The 25853-nt window shown below is 55.1% G+C and overlaps 1 protein-coding gene across 1 annotated transcript in view; it reads left to right on the forward strand.

The window, feature by feature from the left end:
- PADI3 (peptidyl arginine deiminase 3) overlaps window positions 1-25271 on the forward strand; it is a 31665-nt gene extending 6394 nt beyond the window's left edge. The window contains exons 2-16 of the mRNA XM_042952378.1: window positions 1305-1485; window positions 4032-4104; window positions 7529-7590; window positions 8522-8639; window positions 9263-9388; window positions 11906-12084; window positions 12307-12410; window positions 12528-12639; window positions 14403-14510; window positions 15405-15556; window positions 17095-17239; window positions 17339-17441; window positions 19868-19947; window positions 22008-22133; window positions 23862-25271. Of these exons, the coding sequence (XP_042808312.1) occupies window positions 1305-1485; window positions 4032-4104; window positions 7529-7590; window positions 8522-8639; window positions 9263-9388; window positions 11906-12084; window positions 12307-12410; window positions 12528-12639; window positions 14403-14510; window positions 15405-15556; window positions 17095-17239; window positions 17339-17441; window positions 19868-19947; window positions 22008-22133; window positions 23862-24095 (1903 nt within the window). The 3' untranslated portion in view covers window positions 24096-25271. The remainder of the gene's footprint in view (window positions 1-1304; window positions 1486-4031; window positions 4105-7528; window positions 7591-8521; window positions 8640-9262; window positions 9389-11905; window positions 12085-12306; window positions 12411-12527; window positions 12640-14402; window positions 14511-15404; window positions 15557-17094; window positions 17240-17338; window positions 17442-19867; window positions 19948-22007; window positions 22134-23861) is intronic.
- Window positions 25272-25853: the final 582 nt, after the last annotated feature.

Consider the following 25853-nt stretch of genomic DNA (forward strand, 5'->3'; position numbering starts at 1 on the left):
AGGTGAGGATATGCGCTCAGGAGCCGGAAGGCCTGGGCTGGGACCCCAGTCTGGCCGTTTACTAGCTCCATGACCTGGGACAGGTTACTTAGCCTCAGTTTCCCCATCTGTCAAATGGGAGACAGTGATAGTACTCAGTCTCCTGGGTTTATCGAGAGGATTGCACGATGTCATGCACGTAAGAACCTTCCGCAGGGCCGGCTGTATAGCAAGAGCTCAACAAGGGTCAGCTACTGCTATCCCCCAGTGCCCCCATGTGCTGCTTCCTCCAGGAAGCACTCTGTTCCCTCTGGCTCACAGTGGCCTCTCCCTACCTGGGATCCCACTGACCAATGACTTCATGAGCCTGAGCCCCCTCTGGCTGCCCTGGGCAGTGCTGTCCTTAACTCCTTGGCGGGATCGAAGGTTCCGGGACGGTGGGGAGGGTAGTGAATGTATCTGCCACAGCCTGGCAATGCTTCAGAGCACAGTGGGAGCCCCTAGACCCCCCCATAGACAGTAAGAAGGTGAATGGATGATTTCGAACAGGACCGCCAGACTAGCTGGAGTGGGGGAAACACGTCCCAGGGCCGGACGACATAGGCTTTTGGACCCTCCTGCTTGACTGGATCTGGCCAAGTTTTCCCCGTGACCCTGCCGAGCCGTGGAAGAACTCGGGCTCTGTGTCGGAGCCCTGAGTGCAAAGCTGCCCGTGCCGTTTGCTGCTGTGCGACCTTGGGCTTGATCTCTCTGAGCCTCGCTTTCTCACCTTTCCAGTAGAGATGATACCACCCGCTCACTTGGCCGACTTGTAAGAACACAAGGAGCTAGGAAACAACGTTCTGCACACAGCGGGCGCTGCACAAAATTGGATGCCCTTCCCTGGAGAAGAGCCCAGGGGCATCTTCCTGGCTGCTAAAGAGGGCTGCAATGGGACTGAGGGGAGGGAGACTAATCTTCTTAAAAGCCACGGTCTCAGAATTGCAGGGGGTCCGTTTGCAGGCTGGTGTCCGCTGAGCTCCCTGTGCCCAGCTCCGCACCGGGGAATTATAAAGCATTCAACTGGTCCTAACTTGCAAAGAGCTTGCAGTTTTGTTGGGAGGCAAAGACGCTCCCGAGAGAAGTGTTAATAAACACAGAATGTGGGAATGTGTATGCACTTGTGTGGGGTCCAGGCTTCACTCCCAGGAACTTGCTGTGGGGATGTGAGGCCTGGGGTGGTCAGGGAAGGCTTCCCGGAGGAAGCAAGAGTTTGCGCCAAAGCTCAAGCATCTGAGCGAGTATTGCCCCCTCTGGCCCTTCCCATGGCTTCTTGTCTTTCCCAGGTCGGTACCTGAGGGCACAGAGATGTTCGAGGTCTACGGGACCCCCGGTGTGGACATCTACATCTCTCCTAGTGTGGAGAGGGGCCGGGAGCGTGCAGACGCCAGACGGTGGCACGTTGATACGGGGTTGGAGATCATCGTGGTCATGAACTCGCCCAGCAATGACCTCAATGACAGCCATGTGAGCAGGTCCCCTGGTCTGGGGTGGGGGTGGGGCGCTGAGCTAGCTCCACAAGGGCCAGCACCCTCTGCTTACCCAGATGCCAGGGTAGCATGATGGGTAAGCACCCGGCCCTGGAACCAGGCAGCTCTGCGACTTACAGACATAAGCTATGTGTCTCCTGGCAAGTCACATCAGCCCTCTGGGACTCGGTTTCCCCATCTGTAAAATGGGAATGATCACCGCACCTTCCTCCTGGTGTTGGTCTGGGGCAGAACACAAGCCAACGTTGGTTTCCTTTCTTGTTTCCCGAGACCCCTGTGAGGGGAGATGTCCCAGCTTTTCTGGGTCGGGCCTCAGTTTCCCTACCTGCAGGCTGAGGGCTGAGTAGGTGATCTCTGTCACTCTGGATGAAGGAGAGAGAGCAGAGATGGGAGGAGGATGCTGGCGCCTGGGGAGACCCCCTTCTCCAGGGTGCCTCATCTTTCCTAATCCATTCTTTTCCTGACTCCATTCCCTTTCTCAGAGACACGTAACCTCCCTTCGTCTCCTCTCGGCTCATTTAGCCACCAACGGCGAGTTTAACAAGCCCTGACTGTAGGCAGTGCTCTGGCTGGGGCAGGGGGCATTTACAAGATGCGAGAGGGACGCCTGGGAGGCTCAGCTGGTTAAGCGTCTGACTCTTGATTTCGGCTCAGGTCACGATCTCCCGATTTGTGAGTCCGAGCCCTACTTCGGGCTCCCGACTAGCAGTGGGGAGCCTGCTTAGGATTCTCTCTCTCTGTGTCCCTCCTCCCCTCGCTCTCACTCTCTCTCTAAAATAAATAAACTTAAAAAAAAATGAATAAAAGATGGGAGAAATGGGGTGGCCCTTGAGCTTGGCACAGCTGATGCCCCCATAAAGGGGTGATGGGAGACAGGTGTTGTGGCACGGGAGTGGCAGGTTCCCACCCCATGTCAGGAGCAGTGTTTCAGGAAAGGATCCTTTTAAGACCATTGACCATACGCCACATACTGGGCACCATGACCTCATCCAGCCCTCACGACAGCTCGGAGAGGCAGGGTCTGATCCCCGTTTCACAGGTGGGGCCACCAAGGTTCAGAGTAACTCTGTCCGGGCCACATAGCCCATCAGTAAGAGAGCGAGTATTCGACACAGACCTGCCAGCAATTTCCCTTCATCACCCCCACGTCTTTTCCCATTTGTGTATCGGAGACGAGCCTCTCCGCTGAGCGCTGTGACGCAGGTGGGCAGGACTCAAGGAACTCATTTTGCAGACGAGGAAACTGAGAACGAGGCGCGGCTTACCTGAAGGCGCCTGATCTAGTGAGGAGCAGAGTTGGTGAGGGTCAGGACAGAGGCCGTGGGGCAGGGCCAGAGGACCAGCCAGCCTGAGAGGGCGCCTAAGAGGGGCTGAGCTGGGGGGCTGTGTAGATGCAAAGGACAAGAGGGATCGAGGAGGGTCAGAGCGTCCTGTCCTTCCCCTTCCCGCACCTTTGGCCTGGAGCCGGGTAATTGTATGGCTGAGGCCACCATCGTTGCTCTGGCTTGACACATGGGGTCAGCAATTGCAGGATTTAGGGGCTCCCAGCACTGAGGGGTGAATGGCTTCTATAAGAGGCTGAACCTTCTGGCTGAGCTGAGGGACCCACATCAGGAGGAACGTGCAAGTGGAGGACTGTGGGTGGAAGGGGCTTTGATCCATGGGCCTTGAACTGTGTTACCCTCAGCCATTGTCAGCCTGGCCTTTTAGCTACTGGGCCCTTGCTGCAGGCCAAGCGCTGTGCTGAGCACATCACACGCCTTCCTTCCTTGATGGTCACACCCTGCAATCAACCCTTTGGGGTGGGAACTATCATTATCCCCACTTGACAGCAGGGGACATTGAGGCCCGAGGACAAGTGACTCTTCCGGGGATACTCACAAGTGGTGCTTCAGAATCTGAGCCCAGAGCCCTGCACCATCTCACACAATGCCACCTGCCCGCTATTAACAATAGCTGGCATTTCTTGGGCACTACCTACGGGGCGAGTCTTGTACGTGTATTGTTTCTGAGCGGCACTACGATCATCTATGGTAGGGACCTGTATGGCCACTGTTCTGCAGATGAAGAAACGAGACAGCTCAGAAAGGTGAAAGGCCTTGGCCAAGGTCACAGAACCCAGAGGGGCTGGGCTCAAGTCCAAGGCTGTCTGAATCCCACAGATAAGAGAGGATCCATAAACCCTGCCCAGTCAGACCTCCTCATTTTGCACATGGCAAGACATAGATCCAAAGGGGAGGAGGGGCCTGCCAAAAATCACACGGTAGTCATTGGTAGCACCGGGACCCAGGTCTCCAGGGACTCCCTCACAGATGGTTCCCATTTTACAGATGGGCCAACCAAGGCATGGAAGAATAAGTGGCACAGAGAAGGCTAAAGGAAGAGCTGGGTTGGTGAACGCAACTTCAGGGCACAGAGGTTCCCGAGACTCCCTCTCTTCTTTGCTAGGTTCCCCAAGACCTGTCCTTTGGGGTGGGGGCTGTTGGCTTCAGCTGGCTTGACTCCGGGCCCATTTCTCTACAGGTTCAGATTTCCTACCACTCCAGCCACGAACCCCTTCCCCTGGCCTATGCGGTGCTCTACCTCACCTGTGTTGGTAAGTTGGGGGGAATGCTGGGGCCTCGGCCAAGAGTGAGAATGGTTGGGAATGACATTGAGCAAGAGTCTTTTTATAAAAATCAACTCATTTTCTTTTAAAAATTAAGGGGCACCTGGGTGGCTCAGTCGGTTGAGCGGCCAGCTTCAGCTCAGGTCATTATCTCACGGTCCGTGAGTTCGAGCCCCGCGTCGGGCTCTGAGCTGACGGCTCAGAGCGTGGAGCCTGTTTCGGATTCTGTGTCTCCCTCTCTCTGACCCTCCTCCGTTCATGCTCTCTCTCTGTCTCAAAAAATAAATAAAAAATAAATAAAAATTAAAACACGACAGTTACATTTAGAAAACTCAAATGGTACAAAAGAGTATATATTGAAAAGTAAACCTCCTTCCCTCCAACCTAAGGCTTCTAATTCCCAAGCCTAGCATCCCTCCAGAGATCTGCTGTGCTCATACAAATGGACGCACACATATCTGTATATTCCCCCTTTTGTAAGCAAAGGGAGGCATACTGTGGATATGGAACTGGACTTTGCTTTTTCCACCTTAAATTTTTTTGTGCTGATTATCCACAGATTGATATATAAATTCCATACAAGAGAAGTCATTTTGATGAATGCGTCAAAGGCTCTAGAGGCAAAGATGAGTAACGTGAAGGAGTAGATGGGGAATTTCAACAGAGAGAGAAAAACTATAAAAAGGAGTCAAATGGAAATGCTAGAACTAAAAATCATGGTAACAGAGATTAAAAAATTGTTTTTGGTGAGTTCGTTGGTAGACTTGACACAGCCGAAGAGAGAATCAGTGAACTTGAAGATAGGGCAACAAAAATTACTTAAACTGAAACAAAAAGAGAGGGGAAAGAAGAGTATAACAAACAAAACATTAGAACAGATGCAAGAGCTCTGGAACAGTATCAAACAATCTAAACTCAATTATGTGCCCATTAAAATTCCAACATGACTTTTTTTTTAATGTTTATTTCTGAGAGAGAGAGAGAGAGAGAGAGAGAGAGAGAGAGAGAGAGAGAATGAGCAGGGAAAGGGCAGAGAGAGGGGGAGACACAGAATCGGAAGCAGGCTCCAGGCTCTGAGCTGTCAGCACAGAGCCCGACGCGGGGCTCGAACCCATGAACCTCGAGGTCATGACCTGAGCCAAAGTTGGACACTTAACCAACTGAGCCACCCAGGTGCCCCACAAATTCCAACATGACTTTTTTATAGATCTTCATAGAGCTGATCCTAAAAGGCATATAACGAGCAAAAGGCAAGAGTGGCCAAGACGTTTTTGAAAAAGAACAAGGTGGAGGTATTCGTGGTACCAGATATCAGGACTTTGTTCAAGCCATAGTACTTGAGGCAGTATGAAATTGATGCAGGGTTAAATGCAAACCAGTGGGACAGAGGAGCACTTGGACACAGAGCCGTGTTCAGATGGTGACCACATGTGAATAAAATGGACATGAAGCCCTACTTCACACCATACTCAAAAATAAATTTCAGATGGAATGAAAATCCTAAAATGAAAATCAAAATTGTAAAGCTTTTAGAAGAGAATATCTTTCCAACCTCAGGGTAGGCGAGATGTTTTTTTAACAAGCAAAACAAAGGCACAGACCATAAGGGAGAAGATTGATACATTAGACTCTATTAAAATTGAAAACTTGTATGTAACAGAGGACAAGTAAAAAGTCAAACTATGGTGGCGCCTGGCTGGCTCAGTCCGTAGAGAATGAGACTCTTGATCTTGGGGTCATGAGTTCAAGCCCCACATTGGGCTTAAATTTACTTAAAAAAAAGAAAAAAAGAAAAAGAAATCAAACTCTGGACCAAGAGAAGAAATTTGCAAAGCATATGGCTGATTCAGTGCATATAGATTACGGAGAACTCCAATCCCTAAGAGAAAGAAAGACAACCTAATGGAAACAGGCAAAAAAATATGAACAAGCAATTCGCAGAAGAGAAAGCCTCAGTGATCAGAACCCAGACGGAAAGATGCTTAACTCAGCGTTGCCAAGGATATGGAACCAGGGAGCTCCTTGATGGTGGGTGGGAGTTGGCGCGGGTCCAAGTCCCTGCAGAGCACTTTGCAAGAAAGTTGAAAATGCTCGGTCTGCAGGAGGCGCTGTTAGAAGCAGAATGTGCCTTGTAAATTTGGGGGGTTTATGCTGGGACTAGGGCTTGTCAATTTTGGTAGAGGCTGCCAAGCTGCTCTCCAAACAGACCATCTCACCTCACACAGCTGCCAACAGCATGTGAGATTGCCTTCGCCAACACTGCATTGTCAGCCTTTTCCATTTTGCCCGGGCTGAGAACTTAGTTACCCTGTTTGGCTTTAGTTTGCCTTCCTTTAGTTAGGACTGAGGTTGGGTATCTCCCTGCCTCTCCCTCCCCAAACCCACACCCTTATCCCCTGGAAAATATACATGCACAAAAGTGCATAAAGCTCTGTGTGTGTGTGGGGAGGGGGGGTGGATGCACGTGCACGCGTGCACGTGTGTAGCTGGCGAATAATTACAGAGCAAACACTTGAACAACCATCACCCTGGTCAAGAACTAGAACATGACTGGCACCCCGAAGTCCCCAAATCTGATTATAACTCCCTCCTTCCCCTGGAGCTAACCACTATCTTGTGATAAGTATTTCCATGTTTTTCTTTACGGTTTTCTCACTTGGATATGTATATATAAGGAATATAGTCTATTTTTGCCTCTTTGAGCTTTCCGTGGATGGAACCATATTGAACATATTCTTTGGGGTTGGGCTTCTTCCGCCTCCACTCTGTTTATGAGATTCACCCACCTGTTGCATGGTGGGTGGGTATCTTTTTGCATATTTAAAACTCGTTTCGAGTTTTCCTTCTCTCTCTTTCTCTCCTTCGAATGCTCCATTTGTGCTGTAAGATCTCCCTGCTTTCTAGGGAGAAACATTGAGAATGTGGGATGGGGGCTGGGATTGGGGAGTATAAGATAAAGCTGAGGTTCAGAGAGGCCACAGAGCCAGTAGGTGCCAGAGCCTGGATTCACATCTTCATCGTCTAACACCAACGACCAGGCTCACTGCCCCATCCCCAGCTTCACAGAGACCAAGAATGTCCAGGAGAACCTGGGCTCAGTATAGGGTGGGCCCCAGACAGTGAGGGCTGTATGGATGCAGAAGAGGGAGGAGTCGGGGAAGGCTTCCTGGAGGGGGGGCACCCTTTGACCTGGCCCTTTCCTCATACCCTCCTTCTTCCCCAAGGCCTCGTTCCCCAGCTCAAGGAAAGGGACTTCAGATGCTTCTACCTCTGGACAGTGTCTTCTTAGAAATGACTTTCTTTGCCCAGTTCTAGATGGGTCCTGAGATTGAGGCTGAGAAACAGAGGCCACAGACCTGTGCTGGACTCCTGGGCACCCCCTAGTAACTTAATCTCTGCCCTCCCCTTGCAGACATCGCTCTGGATTGTGACCTGAACTGTGAGGGCAGACAGAACAGGAGCTTCGTGGACAAGGTAGGGCATCTCGATCTGGGCCCAGAAAGGGGCCTGGAGTTTGGAGTTGACCTAGGTTGGGTTAAGAGGGGCGAGGTCATGACAGGTATCCCCCTTGCCTCCCTGCTGCTGCTGAGGTCACGGGAGCCAAATGGGAGCCAGGCATGACTGGGGATCTTCTTTTACCAGGAGAACATAAACGTTACCGAGAATTATCAAGTTATATAGATGCCCAGGCCTGGGCTGGGCCTCGCTTTGTGGCAAAAAAGTCCTTTGGGAATTTCAGTCCAGGTCAGGGGTCAGCAAACTTTTTCTGCAACATGAGATAGTAAATATTTTAGGCATTGCAAAGGGTCTCTGTTGCAACTATTCGATTCTGTCATTGTAGTGTCAAAGACCTATAGTTAACATAGAACAAAGGGATGTGACTGTTCCAATAAAGCTTTATTTGCAAAAACAGGCAGTGGGCCAGCTGGGACCCACAGGCCATGGCGTGCCAACCTTCTGATCTAGGTGAGAAGGGAACTCTGCCAAGAATGAAACTGTTCAAGGACTTGGGTCTGGACTGTGGTGGCACTCAATGCCTTGGGAGGTCAAAGCAAGAGGTCCAGGTGGACCGTAAATGCAAGAGGGAGGGCATTCCAGGTGGAGGGAATAGTGGGAGCTAAGGCCTGGAGCCAGGAATGGATCTGTAATCAGGAGGTTGCCTGTTGAGGAAGGGGACGTTGGCTGGGGACACATCACAGTTGGCCATGAAAGACCACTGCGTGGTTTGGACTTGGGGGTGTGGGCAGTAGGGAGCCATTGCCACATCAGGTGCAGGAAGCGCTTCAGTGAGAGTGGACCTACCCTCACAGGGAGGGTGAAGAGGAAGAGGTGGGGTTAGGAGTTGCGGGGTGGGGGCTCAGGTCCGGTCTGAGCCCCATCAGCAGCTATGCTTTGCTATGGACAGCGGCAGTGGGTCTGGGGGCCCAGTGGCTATGGAGCCATCTTGCTGGTGAACTGTGACAAGGACGATCCGAACTGTTACGACCAGGACAACTGTGACCAGCACGTGCACTGCCTGCAAGGTGAGGGGGAGCCCAGGGTCACCGCTCCGCCTCCCCGCCGGGATTCCCGCCTGTGGCAGGTCCGAAGCTTCCCGACCCCAAGGCCGGCCTCCCTGCCGGGCGTCTATCCCTGGCCTGCATTTTAGGACGTCCCGAGTTCCAAGTCTGTCCCACGCCGCGTGCCACAGCCCCGTGAGGAAGGCCTCGGCGATTGCCTGGGATGCGGGCCAGGCGCCTTACACATGGGTGCACACAGCCTCTCTGAAAGTGGACGCATCTGTCCCTCGTTTCAGAGAGGGGAGCTCTGAGACTCAGGGAGGGAGGGGCCTGTCCGTGCCAGCAGGGAGTGACGGGCTGGGGCACTGAGACCAGAACCCTCCCCTGCACCCGGCCAGGTAGCCTGCCCGCCCCACACCTTCTCACCTGTCACGTGCCAGGCACTGGGCTGGCCCCTCTGCACTTTCTAGAGTTCTGGGCAGGTGAGGAGGCGTCTTCATGGTTTCCAGTGTTTTCTCAGGGTGGGCGGAGCTGGGGCTCAGACACCCGGGTCCTGGCACCCTCTGCCCTTAGGGGGCGCGGTGGGCAGGAGGAGAAGACAGAGTGTCACAGGCCCCCTGAGCTGCCGCTCCTGTCTGGCTCCACAGACCTGGAAGACATGTCAATCATGGTCCTGCGGACCCAAGGCCCCGCCGCCCTCTTTGACGACCACAGACTTATCCTCCACACCTCCAGCTATGATGCCAAGTGGGCCCGGGTCTTCCACACCTGCGGTGAGTTCATGCCCATCCCCCACACCCCCACTGCTGGGGAGGGGGGCCTCAGTTTCCCCACCTTGGGCCGGAGGGCAGCCCCTGCTCTGGCTTCCAGCCTGCCTTGGGGGTCAGATGAAGCACAGTCAGGTGTGGGAACTTCAAAGCAGGTCCGCTGGGGTCCCCAGGGAACTGTGGCCCAAGGCCATTTGATTGGATGGATCAATTTAAAAAATGTACTTCAAGCACGTTCAGAAATTTTTATTACCCAAACTTTCAAACATACACAAAAGTAGAGAGAATAGTAATGGACCCCCACAGGCCAACCACTCAGATTCGACAATTACCGCTGTCTTGCCTCTCTCGCTCCGTTGATCCTGTTGGCTCAAGTGTTTTGTTTTATTTTATTTTATTATTTCTCATGTTTATTCATTTTTTGAGAGATAGAGACAGAACGTGAACGGGGAGGGGCAGAGAGAGAGGGAGACACAGAATCGGAAGCAGGCTCCAGGCTCTGAGTTGTTAGCACAGAGCCCAGTGCAGGGCTCGAACCCGTGAACTGTGAGATCATGAGCTGAGCTGAAGTCGGATGCTTAACCGACTGAGCCACCCAGGTGCCCCAATGTTTGTTTTATTTTTGAGAGAGAGAGAGAGACAGAGTGTGAGCAGGGGAGGGGCGGAGAGAGAGGGAGACGCAGAATCCAAAGCAGGCTTCAGGCTCTGAGCTGTCAGCATGGAGCCTGAGGCGGGGCTCGAACCCATGAACCGTGAGATCGTGACCTGAGCCGAAGTTAACTGACTGAGCCTCCCAAGCATCCCTATTTGTTTATTTGAGAGAGAGAGAGAGAGAGAGAGAGAGAGAGAGAGAGAGAATGAGCAGGGGAGAGGGGCAGAGGGGGAGAGAGAGAGAGAGAGACAGAGTGTGAGCGGGGGAGGAGCAGAGAGAGAGAGAGGGAGACACAGAATCTGAAATGGGCTCCAGGCTCCGAGCTGTCAGCGCAGAGCCCGATGCGGGGCTCGAACTCACGGACTGTGAGATCATGACCTGAGCCGAAGTCAGACGCTCAACCGACTGAGCCACCCAGGTGCCCCTGCTGAAGTATTTTAAAGCCACTCCTAGACACTATGGCTAGTGCCCCTGCATAATTCAGCATGCATCTCCCCAAAAAATGACTTTCCAAAAGTGCCCCCCAAAAAATGACTTTCTTCACACAGCCACGATGCTCTTATCACCCGTACGAGCAAGGACATAAAATATCTTTTAAAGATACACACGCATGCAAGTAATAAAATGCTCATTGTTAACAAGATCAAACACTATAGAAGTATATGTGGCTAAAAAAATGAGAGTTCCCTGGGGCGCCTGGGTGACTCAGTAGGTTGAGCTCCCGTCCGACTTCGGCTCAGGTTATGATCTCACTGTTTGTGAGTTCGAGCCCCGCGGCAGGCTCTGTGCGGACAGCTCGGAGCCTGGATCCTGCTTTGGATTCTGTGTCTCCCTCTCTCTCTGCCCCTCCCCCACCCTCTCTCTCTCTCTCTCTCTCTCTCTCAAAAATAAATATTAAAATTTCTTATTTTTTTTTCAACTTTTTTTTTTTTTTTGGGACAGAGAGAGACAGAGCATGAACGGGGGAGGGGCAGAGAGAGAGGGAGACACAGAATCGGAAACAGGCTCCAGGCTCCGAGCCATCAGCCCAGAGCCTGACGCGGGGCTCGAACTCACGGACCGCGAGATCGTGACCTGGCTGAAGTCGGACGCTTAACCGACTGCGCCACCCAGGCGCCCCTAAAATTTTTTAAATAAAAATGAGAGTTCCCTATCCTCACCCCTAAACCTGACTCTTAACACGTGTTCATCGTTAACGATTCGCTCTGTGTTCTTCGTCACTTGTCTCTGTGCGTGGCGTGCATGTCTTCAGCTTTCCCAGCGGTTTCTCCCACGGAATCCTATACCCGACACCCCTTTCTGTATTTATCCGGCTCCTCCTTGATCTTGTCCACAGCTGCGTGGTATTCCAAAGCGTGGATGTGCTATAACACATCCAGTGCCCTGAACATCCCATTGTTCTGACTTTGCAACAGTACAGGCGCCTCGAGGGCACGGGCCTTGCTCCCGGTTTGCTCCTGAGTCTAGAACCATGCCCTGTCGGTGCCGAGGAGGTGCCCTGTAAATATTAGTTCAATGACCGGATAAAGAACCAGCGGACGCCCTTGTACGTGTATTTGTACGTACAGATTTCCGTCAACTCCTGGCCACGGGGTTGCTTGCTTAGGAGTAGACGGGACTTTGTGAGAGGTTGCCAGATCGTCCTGCGGAAGGTCTGAACAGCCATCTCAGAAAGGAACAGCCCCTCCCTGGGCCGTGCCCACACTGGGTATCGAGCTCCTGTCGCTCCTTTGCCGGCGGGAGGGCAGAGGTGGGGGCTGCGGTCTGGCTTGAGGCTCTTTGGGGAGGTTGGCGCGGCGGCTTCTTCTTGCGCCCCTGGTGCTCTGCGGGCCCACCTGGGAGTCACGGCCATCCCTTCCGTCCCCGCCCAGGTCCCGAGGACTCGTGCGAGGCCTACAGGCACGTGCTGGGCCAGAACAAGGTGTCGTACGAGGTGCCCCGCTTCCACGGTGACGAGGAGCGCTTCTTCGTGGAGGGGCTCTCCTTCCCTGATGCCAGCTTCACGGGGCTCGTGTCCTTCCACGTCACCCTGCTGGACGACTCCAACGAGGTAGGGGTGGCCAAGGAGGAGTGGGGGGGGACAGGGCTCCGTCCTGGGGGGGAGGGGCTCCGCTGGCATGAAGGGTCCCAGACCTCTCCACCACCCCACGGTGCCTCTCTAGAAACTAAGAGGTGCCAGCGGCTTGCCCAGGGTCCACGTGGTCCTTGACTCAGCCGGGCCTCTGGATTCCAAGGCTGGCGCTCTTCCCCTTCTGCTCCTCCCCCTCTGCAGGATTTCTCCGAGTCCCCGATCTTCACTGACACCGTGGTGTTCCGTGTGGCGCCCTGGATTATGACGCCCAGCACCCTGCCGCCCCTGGAGGTATACGTGTGCCGGTGAGTGTGTGTGTGTGTGGGGGGGGGGGGGCAGCAGGTGTCCTTCTGACCCCGGAGGCCCCTCTGGTCTCCAGACCTGGCTGTGTCCTGAGCCCCTCTCCCTGGGCTTGTCTGCAGCGTGGGGAACAACACGTGTTTTGTGGACGCCGTGGCGGAGCTGGCCAGGAAGGCTGGCTGCAAGCTGACCATCTGCCCGCAGAACGAGAACCGCAATGACCGCTGGATCCAGGTACCATGGACAGCGTCTTGGAGGTTGAGGCTGGCGTATCCCGAGCGGGGGTGGGAGGAGGTCACTTACGAATTCTTAGAAGGACCTGGGGGCTGTGAGTGTCCTCCCCAGGGCGCTCCTTTTTCTCCTTCTAGACCTAGAGCTCTCTCCTTCTCTCCAGAACTTTCCGGAGACCCAGGCACACCCTGACACTAGACTGAACTCCCATTCGCCCACAGGATGTGGGCTAGGCACGGGGCTGGCCCTGAAGGGGATGGCGGGGGTGTGGGACACACTCCCTGCCCTCAGCAGCCTGGTCCTGTGGTTCCCCATGGGAGGCAGCTCTGTCCCCCTAGGGACATTTGGCAGCATCTGGGCGAATGTGGGGCTGTCACACCCAGGGTGGGGGTGCTACTGTCTTCTAGTGGGTGGAGCTCAGAGATGCTGCTAAGCATCCTGCAGGGAATACACAAGAAAGAATGATCCGGCCTTGAGTGTCAGTTGTGCTGCGGCTGAGAAGCCCTGATGTGGTGAATTATTGCAACAAAGCCCCCGCTCCCGTAGCTGAAGGTGCAGCGGGGATGAGGGTGGGGTGGGGGGCGGGGCAGGGTCGGCCAAGTGCCAGAGGGTTTGGGGGATGGTGGCATCACCTCTGTCTGGGGGATGGGTAAAGACCTCCCGGAGGAGGGACACCTGGGTGGGACCGGATGGGCAATGAGTGCTGCCGTTTATCAAGCGCTTATGGGGGGGGGTCATGTGTGGTATCCTTTTCACCTTCTCGACACCTCCCTGCTGTCACCCACCTGAGGAGCCCTCGGGGGGCAAATGCCCAGAGCCACAGAGCTGGTAAGGGCCGTGCCGGGGTTCCGCGATGCTGGTCCTCAGACCAGCATGTGCAAGGGCCCAGAGAGGGGAGGCACGAGAAAGAATGTCTGGCACTCTTGTGGGCCAGGGCCAAGGTTCTGTGAAGGGAGGCGCTGAAGCGGGAGACCCTGAATGCCAAGCTCAGAAGCTTTCGTGGCTGGAGGGTCCTCCAGTGAGGTGGAAGCTCGGGGCAGGAGTCTGGAGCAAGATGGGCTGGGTTTGGAGCCCGGCTGTGCCACTGACTAGCTGTGTGCCCTTGGACAATAATTAGACCTCTCTGGTCCTCGCTTTCCTCATCTGTCACATGGGTAACAATAGTGACTCTGTGCAGGTGTATGATGAGGATTCCTGGAATTAATATTTATAAGGAGCTTAGAGCAGGGCCAGGTACGTACCAGTGAGCTTCTCACCGGATATAGAGTTCATCGGTGCTGAGCCACCTCTGCCTCCAGGACCAGAGGGCTTAGGATTGAACTGGGTTGAATGTTGAGCGATCTGAGAAGGAGGCAGATCTCTACCTCCTTGGGTCCCCTCAGCCTTGTCCAGCTGCCAGCCCTTCCTTCATGACTACATGTGGAGGCCAGAGGTGCTGGCTGATGTCCAGTGACTTATTTGTCCAAGTCGGGCCACCCTGAGCTCCTCTCTGTGTCCACTCTGCCCCATCTGGCACAGGGACACCCCCAGGGTCACATCCACCTTCTCATTCATTCCCTCCTGTCTTGCTGTGTGACCGGAGCAAAAGCGTGCCCTCTCTGAGCCTCCAGCCCCTCCTCCAGCCAGCAGGCATCATACACCCCTACCCTCCTCACCCCGAAGGGCAAGGCAGGCCTGAGACGAAGGACCCACACGAACAGTCTTCTCCAAGGTTCTCGGTGCCAAACGAGCGCGGATTGTCCACATGGCGTCTCTCTCGTTCGCAGGACGAGATGGAACTGGGCTATGTTGAGGCGCCACACAAGACCTTCCCGGTGGTCTTTGACTCCCCCAGGAATGGAGAACTACAGGACTTCCCTTACAAAAGGATCCTGGTGAGTGTCAGGCCGCAGGCTGCTGCCCGGCTCTGAGGGCTGAGGGACATTACCCAAGAGCCACACTGGGGTGTAGGGCGTAGGGTCTAGGGGGCTGCACTGGGAACCACGTTCTTTAGGGACAGGAGTGACCAGAAAAAAATACGAGAGATGCCCAGTTACATTTGAATTTCAGATAAGCAACGAGTAACCTTTTGTACCAAGCATCGCACGGGACCTAGTTATACTAAAAGTGTATTTGTTTATCGGAAATTCAAATGTAACTGGGCATCCCGTATTTTTATTTCCTAAATCCGGCGGCCCTAGGTAAGGGGGCGGGGGGCGGGCAGTGCCGTTGTTAAGAACACAGGCTCTACAATCAGAACAACCCGGCTCGGTTACTCATATGCATGTGACTTTTCATGAGTCACCTCCCCGCGCTGAGTCTCAGTTTCTTCATCAGCAAAAATGATCTTATAGCCCTGGCCTCACAGGTTTCCCAACATAGGACCCTGCGTGTGTGTGAAATATTGAACAGCTCAGGGGGCGCCTGGGTGGCTCCGTCGGTTGAGCGTCCGACTTCGGCCCAGGTCATGATCTCGCAGTTCGTGAGTTCAAGCCCCGTGTCGGGCTCCGTGCTGACAGCTCAGAGCCTGGAGCCTGCTTCCGATTCTGTGTCTCCCTCTCCCTCTGTCCCTCCCCAGCTCATGCTCTGTCTCTCTAGCTCTCAAAAATAAATAAAAACGTTAAAAAAATATATTGAATAGGTCAGACTGAGTCTTAGACTCAGTATTTCCATCTGAAGAACGGGCAGCCACTTCCTGCCCCATCCTCAAGGAGCTCAGAGCCCAGCAAGGTGGTTCAAGCTTTTTCTGGTGACCCCCACCGCTGGCCTGACTCCGTTCCCCTCGCCAGGGTCCAGATTTCGGCTATGTGACACGGGAACCACAAGACAGCTCTGTGAGTGGCCTGGACTCCTTCGGGAACCTGGAGGTCAGCCCCCCAGTGGTGGCCAATGGGAAAGAGTACCCCCTGGGGCGGATCCTCATCGGGGGCAACCTGCCTGGGTGAGAGAGGAGCAGGGAGAGGTGTTCCTGGGGTGGAGGGCGGCGACGGTGGCTGGGGTGGTGAGGGACCATTCTGTTCCTGGGAAAGAACCAGAATGGAAAGATAAAATTCTAGTTCTAGATGTGGGGATGGTGGTACAGCAGGCTGTTCACCAGACACTGTCCACGCTTCACCCTGGGGAGTTTGAAAAGGCCAAACTGGGAGTAGACCGAAGAGACCATTCAGTCCAGCCTTTTCATTTCATAAGTGAGCCCAGAGAGGGTGAATGACCTGGTACAGGCCACACAGAATGCACAGTTAGGACGTAACTTAGGTCTTCTGATTCTGAAAATAGACGATACTGCTAATACAATCTATTAATTAATAGTTATGGAAGAAGAAGCCTCAAGTCTCAACAGTCCTGGGGAAATTCTATTTCAAGAGCTTGTTCATACTATGATGTAAATGACTACTATCAGTTATTTTCCTGAGAACAGGAGAAGGAAGGAATAGGACATGGAAAACGAGATGTCCAAAAAAAAAAAGCAAGAAAAGAAAAGAAAACGAGATGTCATACCACACACACACACACACACACACACACACACACACACAGAATAACAGATTATTTGTTGTTCCACATGTGACAGAGATACGGATGCAAAAGAAAAGGAATGATGTGGTAATGGTTATTGGCTGTGGCATTGACCAAGACATCGGGCCAACCAAATTCAACAAAGCAGTTAGGACAGACTTGAGGTCAAATAACAGATGAAGCAAGAGGCTTTGGAGGGGACTAACTGTCCTCAGCACGGGATCCCACGGAAAGAGGAAGTTTGGGCCATGCCAGTAGATACTTCTGCAGAAGGGCAAACGAAGAACGGGGTTTACGTTCGTGAGCATAAGAGGCTGGGGCTGTGAGGCCTCTTGGGGTGACCTTGTCCACCTCTCTTCCCACTGATGTGCAGGAAGGTGAGGCCCCAGCAAGAGAGACCCAAGTTAAACTCAAAGAAGAGCCGCCTGGCCAGAGGGCACGGGGTAGGGTTGGGTATCAGGCTCTTGGAGAACGTGAGCGTGGGTCTGAGGGCGGCTCGGAGCGTGTGTCTGGATGGCAAGACCTGGTGGGTCACCCGCCGGGTGCCTGGGACCGAGCTGTCCTGCCCCTGCACAAGAGCTCACCCCGAGCAGAATTGAAAGAATACGTGCTTGTTGTCTTTCCTGCTTACAAAACGGTGCGTGTCTTTTTGTTTAAAACAACAATCAGACCTTGCGGGCCACCTGGGTGGCTCAGTTGGATAAACGTCCGGCTCTTGGCTCCGGCTCAGGTCATGATCATACGGTTCATGAGTTCGAGCCCCCACGTCGGGCTCTGTGTCGGCAGCGTGGTCTGCTCGGGACTCTCTCTCTCTCCGCCCCTCTCCTGCACTCTCTCTCTCTCTCTCTCAGAATAAATACAATTTTAAAAGCTCAGATATTGCAGAAACCTTGAACTCTTTCATTCCATTTCTGCATAGACTTTTTAAAGTGAAACAACTCTTTTTAACCCCTCGGGCCGCAGGTCCAGTGGCCGCCGGGTCACGCAGGTGGTGCGGGACTTCCTCCACGCGCAGAGAGTGCAGCCCCCAGTGGAGCTCTTTGTGGACTGGTTGGCCGTGGGCCACGTGGATGAGTTTCTGAGCTTTGTCCCTGCCCCCGACGGGAAGGTAAGGAGCGGGGTTACCGGCCTGTCCCCGGGTGTCTGAGTCAAAGGATGAGCTCCAGGAGGCCAGGGGAGCTCAGGCGCGTCTGCCCTCTCCACACAGGGCTTCCGGATGCTCCTGGCCAGTCCTGGTGCCTGCTTCAAGCTCTTCCAGGAGAAGCAGAAGTGGGGCCACGGCAGGGCCCTCCTGTTCAAAGGGGTTGTCGGTAAGCACCAGGGCCGTGTCCCTCAGCCCAGCCTTCCTGCCCCCTCACCTAAAGCAGGACACGTCATCGGGCTTGAGAGAGGGATGGAAAATTCTAGAGCAGGGCCGTCCCCTAAACCTCAAGAGCCTCACTGCCACCGCGCGCCTTGCCCCACCAGCCCCCACTGCCCGGGGCTGGGGCGGAGATGTGGCCAGCTTTGTGGGTGCGTGACCAGTGTCACCGGACAGGGCCCTCCCCTCAGAAGGTTTAATGCTCTGCTCTCACTCTCTTGAAATTCTTAATAATCTGTGCCTTGTGTGAGAATCCTCCTGCTGCCTCCCAGGGATGAGATCCCTCTGTACCCACCCTCACTCCCCGGAGCCCCGGCCTACTGGGCCTCCCCCTCCCTGCCCCTGCCCGCTGATGGCTGCAGCAGGAGCCCGGGAGTGGGCAGGCCTGGATGCACACGCCCCTTGGCATCTGGGAGGGGGGTGCTGGCATTAACTGTCCCTGTCCTGGACTAGCAGTGCCACAGGGGATGTGGTGGGCAGCTTGGAAGGGTGAGCCTCCTGTCCACAGTGCAGAGGCTGCCCTGGCCCTTGGAGAGCACCTGTTGGCCATGGCTCGGGATGGTGGGCCTGTGGGAAGGGAAGCTGTCTGGCTCCGTCTGTGGCTCACGGGCTGGGATGTGTGGCAGCACGTGTCAAGTTCCAGGTGGGGCTCCCAGTGCTGCCACGAGGGTCCGTGCCCACCACGCAGGCGTCCCATAGCCGAGGGAGCGCCACATCCGATAGCAAGTGAAAAACCAACACGCGGGGCGCCTGGGTGGCTCCGTCGGTGGAGCGTCCGACTTCGGCTTGGGTCACGATCTCGCGGTTCGTGGGTTCGAGCCCCGCGACGGGCTCTGTGCTGACAGCTCGGAGCCTGGAGCCCGCTTCGGATTCTGTGTCTCCCTCTCTGCTCCTCCCCTGCTCATATTCTGTCTCTCTCTCAAAAGTAAATAAAGATAAAAACAAAACAATAACAAAAAAAAAAAAACACCCCACCTGCTAGGGCAGGAGGGAGACCGCAGAGGAAAGCCAAAGTTATATTTTAGTACTTTTGGTGATACTTTTTTTCCTCTGCTCTTTGAGCAAAGGGCCCCGCATTTGCATTTTGCTTAGAAGGAGCTCTGAGAGAGCTTGCTGGCATGGGCCACAGTGGATGGGCAAGCTTGTTGGCTCAAATTCCTTTCCCCACCAAGACCGCGTGGCTCCTAGAGGGGCCTTCCTCTCTGACAGGGTCCCTGGGGGTCTCGGGGCAAAAACCTTTGGCTGGGGGGCAGGGGTGGATCATAGATTTTCTTGGCCTCGTAGGTGGTAAATGATATCCTGGGCCAAACCTACCTCCAAGAGAAAAGCTTCTGCAGAACTCAGAAGCGCTCAGGTAGAACTTTCCAGTCCGTTTCTTTGCATTTTAAGATCCTCATCCCCTTCCCGCCACCACCCCGGAGCCCCAGCCGTGAGACGAAAGAAATAGTCTTCCCCGCCCCGTTGTTCCCATAGGGACCATGGTTAATGCCTCTGAGCCCAAACCTTAAAAAGCCTCAAATCCAGGTGTCATGTACCAGGTGGAGGCAAGACCATGTTTATCTTTCCTGGAAGGACAACACTGACCGTGAACGAGACCCAGGAACGGGCCGAGCGGTTACTCCAGCCGCCCAGCTAGGAAGGAGACTGCGGGCGTTCACAGCCGTCAGGCCACCCGCAGCCACCGTGCTGCCCCATCCTGTGGAGCAGTGGCCGTGGAGGCCCAGCACAGCTCGTCAGTCACCCCCCCCCCCGTGTCCCACGCCCCAGGCCACGCTCCATGCCCTTTCCCCTGCTGACCTCACAGATTACTGTCCCCTCCCGCTACATACCCAAGAACATGGGGAAGTCGGGGAAGTCACTGGCCCAGGGGGCTCAGCAAGAACGCGACGGAGCTGGGACCGGACCCCAGCTGGCTGACCCCAAGCTGGGCCTCTGGGAAGCCCCTTTGCCAGGCGGTCGCCTTGTGGAGGGCAGGGACAGGGTCCAGTGGTGTCCATCGGGGCTGGCACTGATGGGCAGGTGGGTGACCGGCCCCACTACCGCCCCTTGGCGAAAGGAGTCGCCACCCAGTGCCCTGGAACAGGTGGGCATTTCCAGTAAAAGTCATCACCACTTCCCGTGCCCTCAAAGAAAGGTCTAAAGTGCACGGTGCTGTGGTCGCCTGTCCCTCCCACCCCTCCCACGCCCAGGCTCGCACAGTGGCCAGGCTGAGCTCTGCTGGGTGGTGCCTACCCAGTGTCCAGAAAGACCAGAGAGCTGGTCTCACAAGACCAGTAGCTGTGAACTTGGCCTCTGCCCGGCTGCCTCCCAGAGCAGGTGACCCTCACCGCTGGCACTGTTCCTGCCCCTCGTCTAGTGTCGGTCTCTCCCTCACAGGTGACAAGCAGATCAACACCGTCTCCATCAACCAGGTCCTCTCCAATGCAAACCTCATCAGCTACAACAAGTTTGTGCAGGTACAGGGCCAAGGGCTGTGAGCGGAAGGTGGGCGTGGCTGGGGACAGCAACGGGGACAGAGTCTGAGGCTCGGGGTCTGTGAAAGCCCAGGCTGGAACTGGCCCAGACAGAGGGGCTCCAATCCCTCCTCTGCCCCTGGAGAAATGAAGGGTAAGCTGTGTGCATGTGGGAAGGACGTGCATTCAGGCAGAGGGAACAGCCCACACGATGGCCTTGATGTAGAATGCAGGGGCATGGACTGTCTGGGGACAAGCCAGGGGGTTGTGGAGTGAGGGGAGGCTGGGTCATCAAGTGATGGAGGGGACCACAAGGACTTTGGCTATGGCTCAGAGATATGAGGCCGCCAGGGGATTTGGGCAGAGGAGGGACCCGATCTGATTTATGCTTTGAAAGAATCTCTCCGCTGTTGTGTTGACAATATAGCAATATTTCATAGCAGGGGTGGGTGGGGTGACATCAGATCCCGGCAGGAAATGCTTCAAGCTGGATAACGGTGGAACAGCTTTACCAAGGGAATATTTACAAAGGCACAGGCAGGATTGGAGGAAGTCAGTAAGGGACTGTGCAGTGTCCCCAGGCTAAGGGGAGGGGAGCTGTGGTGACACCTAGACCTGAAGGAATTAGTTGGGGGGGGGGTACTGGAACTGGGATGGGATGGGTCACCATGAAAAGAGGGCTGTGAGACAGGAGCTGTGACCGTCCTGGCCAGCCTGCAGTGACCTGGCAGTGAGGTAGGTGCAGGAGCAAATATCCCAACTGCACTCTATCACCCCCACCTCCTGTCAGTGCCCCATTGGCTGAATCCGACCAGAAGCCAGAGGGCATGGGAGCCCCTGATTGCCAAGGACCAGCCTCCCAAGGCACAGAGCAGGGGAGAAGGGTACATAGGGGTTCCGGAAGGACAAACAGAATACCCACGCACTCTCTTCTAAGAAGCAAATGCCAAGACGGGGTTCAACATGCAGAGATCCTTTTAGGGACAGTGCCTGTCCCCGAGAAAGAGGAAGGGAGCTGGAGGGACCTGGGAGAGCAGACCCTGAGTGGGGGGGGGGGGGGGTGCGGAGGGGAGGAAGGCCGAGGGGGGCATCCTGTACTGCCGTGCAGTCTCAGACAAGTTTAGCAAAGCTGTGGAGGTTTCCCCAAGCTGCTGTTGGCCAGCAGAGGAGTCCCCTGTCTCCCAGAAATAGTTTGCCTTAGTGTCCTTGTTGTACTCGCCATTGGCTGTTAGCAACTGGAGGGAGGTGTGGCCTCGGGCGGGAACAAAGGAAGGGTTTCAGAGGGGCAGCAAGGCCCTTGGTCAAGTCTACCAACGCAGCTGGAGGTCATTATGATGGTTGCCACGCGGCCCCAAAGCAGATGCAGCAAGGAGACCAATTAGGAAGCCAGGCAGTGGTTGGGGTGGCTGTCACCAGGTGGATGCAGTGGAGGGGATGTGAAGAGGTCACAGTGGGGACAGATTCTAGAGGTGGAGCCCGTGGCACCTGTTGAAGATGGGTGTGAAGGAAGGGGAAAGGAGTCACTGGCACGACAGCATGGCTTCTGGCACAAGCAGCTGGCTGCAATGACAGAGCTGAAGGACCCCGGGGGGGGGGCGGCGCCTGGAGGGGGGAGTAGAAATGAAGAGTTTGTCTTTGGACGCGTTCTATCTGATGTGCCAATTAGACATCCAGGCGAAGATTCCAAGTGGTGGTTGTATGTGTAAATCTGAGTTCTGGAAAGAGAACTCTAGAGAGCTCTAGAGAGTGGCTGGGACACAGACATTTGGGAGTTGTCTGTGTCTAGATGGTATTTTCAAGCATGAGGTTGAAGGAGAGCCCCTAAAGCGTGAAAGATCTAGAGAAGGGAAGAGGGCCAAAGATGGAACGCTCTGGAAAACTCTGGAGCTGGCCCAGCGAGTCGGCTGGGCCTGTGAGGGGTGGGACCCAAGGACAGGTACGTTTTGTGTGGAGAGCTGCTCTACGGGCAACTGGGAAGCCTGTCTCCTTAACCAGACATGACCTCTTGGGTTCCCCCCGACGCATGCTGGCAAGGTCTCTCCAACTCTACCCACCCCCCTTAGAGCTGCATCGACTGGAACCGGGAGGTACTCAAGCGGGAGCTGGGCCTGACCGAGCAGGACATCATCGACATCCCTCAGCTTTTCAAGATTGAGAGGAGAAAGGCAGTGGCCTTCTTCCCTGACTTGGTGAGGCCCCTGTTCATGACTTAAATCTGTTTCATCAGATTAGGCTCCATGCTTCTGCTCCCCAGAGGGGCAAGACATTTGGTTGCTGCCGTGTTTGGGATTACGGTGACTGATGGGGGTGGCAGAGAGAATCAGGGGTCCCATGATGGTCCCCAGGAGGGCTCTAGTTGGCTGACTATGGAATGTCCTGGCCACTATGGAATGTTCATTGGCGAAGCCCTTCGTTCAGGGGCTATCAGGGAAGGGCCCTTCACTTCCCCCAGGGACCTACATGATATTTGTGGAGTGAACCAATGATCGCATGAGGTCGTGTGTGCCCCGCAGTGCAGGTCAGCTGAAAGCTCAGATGTCCCTTGTGTTCTCTGTCTGAGCCCGCAGCTGTACCCCCATCCCCCATATATTTAGGGTACACTGTTAGAGACACAGAAACGATTAAGTCTGCTTGCTGCTTTCAAGGAGGGAGTCTGATCTAGTGAGAGAGAAACTCTCTCCACCTCTCTTAGGGCATACCCCAATGATGTCTTTTGTATAATAAAACCAAGTGGCAGTTGAGAGGTGGGACAAAGCACTTCCAGCCTGAGAGGTAGGACTGGCAATCCAAGAAGGCTTCGTGGAAGCAGTGGTCTTCCGTTGAGTCCTGAGGGCTTTGCCTCTGGACTAGGTAGACTGCTGGGGCCCCACCCCATGTGTCCTGATTGAGCAGGTCCAAGGCAGGGCCTGAGACACTGCTGCTCCTCTAACCAGCACCCAGGTGGCGCTCAGGCTGCTCTCCGGGGACCACACTTTGAGTAGCGTGGCTGTAGATGACCCAGCGCCCCTCCCCTCCCCTCCCCTCCTGTCACTCCCCTCCTCCAGTCCCCATCCACCTCCACCCCCCCCTCCCCCAACAGAGGAACTCAGCTCGCCCATCATCAGGGCCTCGCTGGGGTCCTGTCCACACCACCCTTGCTTCATCTCCCCCATCTCCCTTCCCCTTTCTGGCTGACCTTTCGCCCTCCTCGATTTCCCAATTTGCAAAACTCAGTTTTCCCTCCTTTCATGTTTAAGGCAGGCTTGCAATTATGCAAGTGCCTCTGGTGCTTGCAAGACACGGGGCCACGGGAGCCGGCTTCGGCCAGAGCAGGAGGTCTAATGCAAGGATGCCATGAAAGCTGAGGGCAGGGATGGCTGCAGTGGCGCCTTCAGGAGGGCCTGGGACCATCTCTCATCTCTGCGTCTCCATCATCTGCTCCCTCCCCCTTCCCTTGCCCCAGCTTGGCTTCCTTTGCTTCTCTGTTCCTGGGGAGGAATATAAACATACACAGAGATACAGAGGTAGGCAGAGATCTACCCAGCCGGCCCACTCGGGTCATCTTCAAACACGAGAGAGAGAGAGAATCTGATTGGTCCAGCGTGGGTCAGATGTCTGCCCTGGTCCAATCAGCTCCAACGTAGGAAGCTGGGCTTCTGCGGCACAAACATGGCCGCGGCCACGATCCACCAGTGAGGAGGGCGGTCGCTGGGATTGAAATAAGCTGTCCCTGGGAGCTCAGCGGTTGCTCCCTTGGCAACGCACAGCTGGCCAGAGTTCTCCCCCACCGCGGTGCTTCTCCCCTGCGTGCAAGAGTGAGGAGCTGTTTTCAGGGTCGCCTGGAAGACAGACGCAGGTCCGGCCAGGTATGGTGCAGGTGTTGACATGGAGCCGATGAGGAAGTGTCGCCCCTGACCCGGGACCCCTATTCTTCGCAGGTGAACATGTTGGTGCTGGGGAAGCACCTGGGCATCCCCAAGCCCTTCGGGCCCATCATCAACGGCCGCTGCTGCCTGGAGGAGAAGGTGCGGTCCCTGCTGGAGCCGTTGGGCCTCCACTGCACCTTCATCGACGACTTCACCCCGTACCACATGCTGCACGGGGAGGTGCACTGCGGCACCAACGTGCGCCGGCAGCCCTTCTCCTTCAAGTGGTGGAACATGGTGCCCTGAGCCCATCCCCCCCCCCCATTGTCGTCGCCCCCTGGGGTGGGACATCGGGGGGCCCTGAACAATAAGCGTCAAGAGACCCCAAGGTTCCAGATAGCACGCCGAGGGTGACTGTCTCTCTCGGAAGCCTTTTCCCTAGAAGTGTTGCAACCCATTTGGTTTTCAGGCTTGATTCTTGTTGGCCTCTCAAGAAGAAAGTCCTCATTTCTTGAAAGCCTCTCATGTGGATCAACAAGACCCATGGGGACTCCTCCAAACTTACCCCTTCTCACCCCCAAATCCTCTGTTTGAGATCTCATGCACTTTGGGGTCTAGAAACATCCATGCATCTCATCTGCCATCTTGGCCTGCGTGTCCTAATGGAGGAAGGACCCACACTTCTGCTTTGGTGTGATTGCCTCTCACCCTGCAGGGGAGCAGCCCTAACGTTAGATCCCTCCACGCAGGAGAGAGTCTACCCATAGCTTCCCCCAGAGGGAAGGAGGTGGGGCCCATTTGGATCAAGGTGGGATCATCCGTCTACCTGCCAAGCTTCTGACCAGATGTTGAACTCTACACCCCACGCAGTGCCCGGCATGAGCTTTCACATAGTTGGTCCTTTCCAGATGTGTCTTGAAGGAATGAATGTTGGCCCTTAGCCTTATTGCCCCATCATCTGAATCCAGAAATCTGGCTTTGTGCAAAAACCTCCTGGAATTTCTTGGAGGTGATAGTATGAGTTGGGGGCACTTGGCTGGCTCAGTCGGTGGAGTGTGCCTGGGTTGTGGGTTTGAGCCCCACATAGGGTGTAAAGATTACTTAGAAATACATTTTAAGAGAGAAAGTATGTTGGGAATTCCTGGAGATTGGGAAGCCTGCACGTGCAAGGGTGAGACATGTCCTCCACGATGCATAGGCTGCTTCCTTGGCCCTGCACCTTGTTCTGAAGGAGGGGAGACCCCTGGTAGAATAGGTCCTAGGCTTTCTGTTGCCCTCTGGTCAACGTTTCCATGTCCTGCTGTGCCTCAGGAGAGGGAGCCCAAAGGGGCAGATCCACTAACATAGCTCACAGCGGGACACTCTGGGAATGAACGGCTGAGTGCGAGGGGAGGGGCGAGGGGTGGGAGGTTTTCTCCAGATGTGTGCCAGTTACACATGTGTCCCATATGGGCCCAGCTGGGTTTCTACCAGTGGCTAATAAATCTGCAGCAACACGAATGGTTTGAGTCCAATTTGGGTCCTTCTTTGGGATTAGAACCTGTCGGTAAGAACAGAGAAGTTGCTTGTAGCCGAAGCGTTTGCTTGCCTGGCCCCTGCAGAATTTGGGGCTGCCAGGCCCAAAGTTTGGTAAGTCGGTGAGTTTGCTCCGTCTTGGCCACAGGATGAGTTAGGGCTGCCACGGGCAGTGATCCAGCCACATACATGCAAGCCCAGGGGTCAAGTGCTAGGCTGCCGGGGCCAAGCGAGTGCGGCAGGGCAAGGGTCTGGGCTGTGGCCGGAAGGTTGCGTTGTGAGTGTGGCAATGGGGGAAGCCGAGGTGTGTGCCCTTACCAGAGCGTCCTTCCTGCCCCACAAAAGGCCAGGTGGACTTGTTCTGGAGCCCCAGGAAATCACGCCCTCTGCTCAGCACCCTTCCAACCACCCCCCCCCCCACCAAGGTGCAGAACAGAAACACACCCACGCTGGCCCCAGGGCTGGGTTGCTTCTGGGTGGTTAGAGAAGGTGCTCAGCCTCCCCCTCCAAGCCCCCTCCTCGCCACGATTTACTTAGAATCTCTTGAAC

Source organism: Panthera leo, chromosome C1 (genome assembly GCF_018350215.1).
Source record: "Panthera leo isolate Ple1 chromosome C1, P.leo_Ple1_pat1.1, whole genome shotgun sequence".
Classification (NCBI taxonomy): Eukaryota; Metazoa; Chordata; class Mammalia; order Carnivora; family Felidae; genus Panthera; species Panthera leo.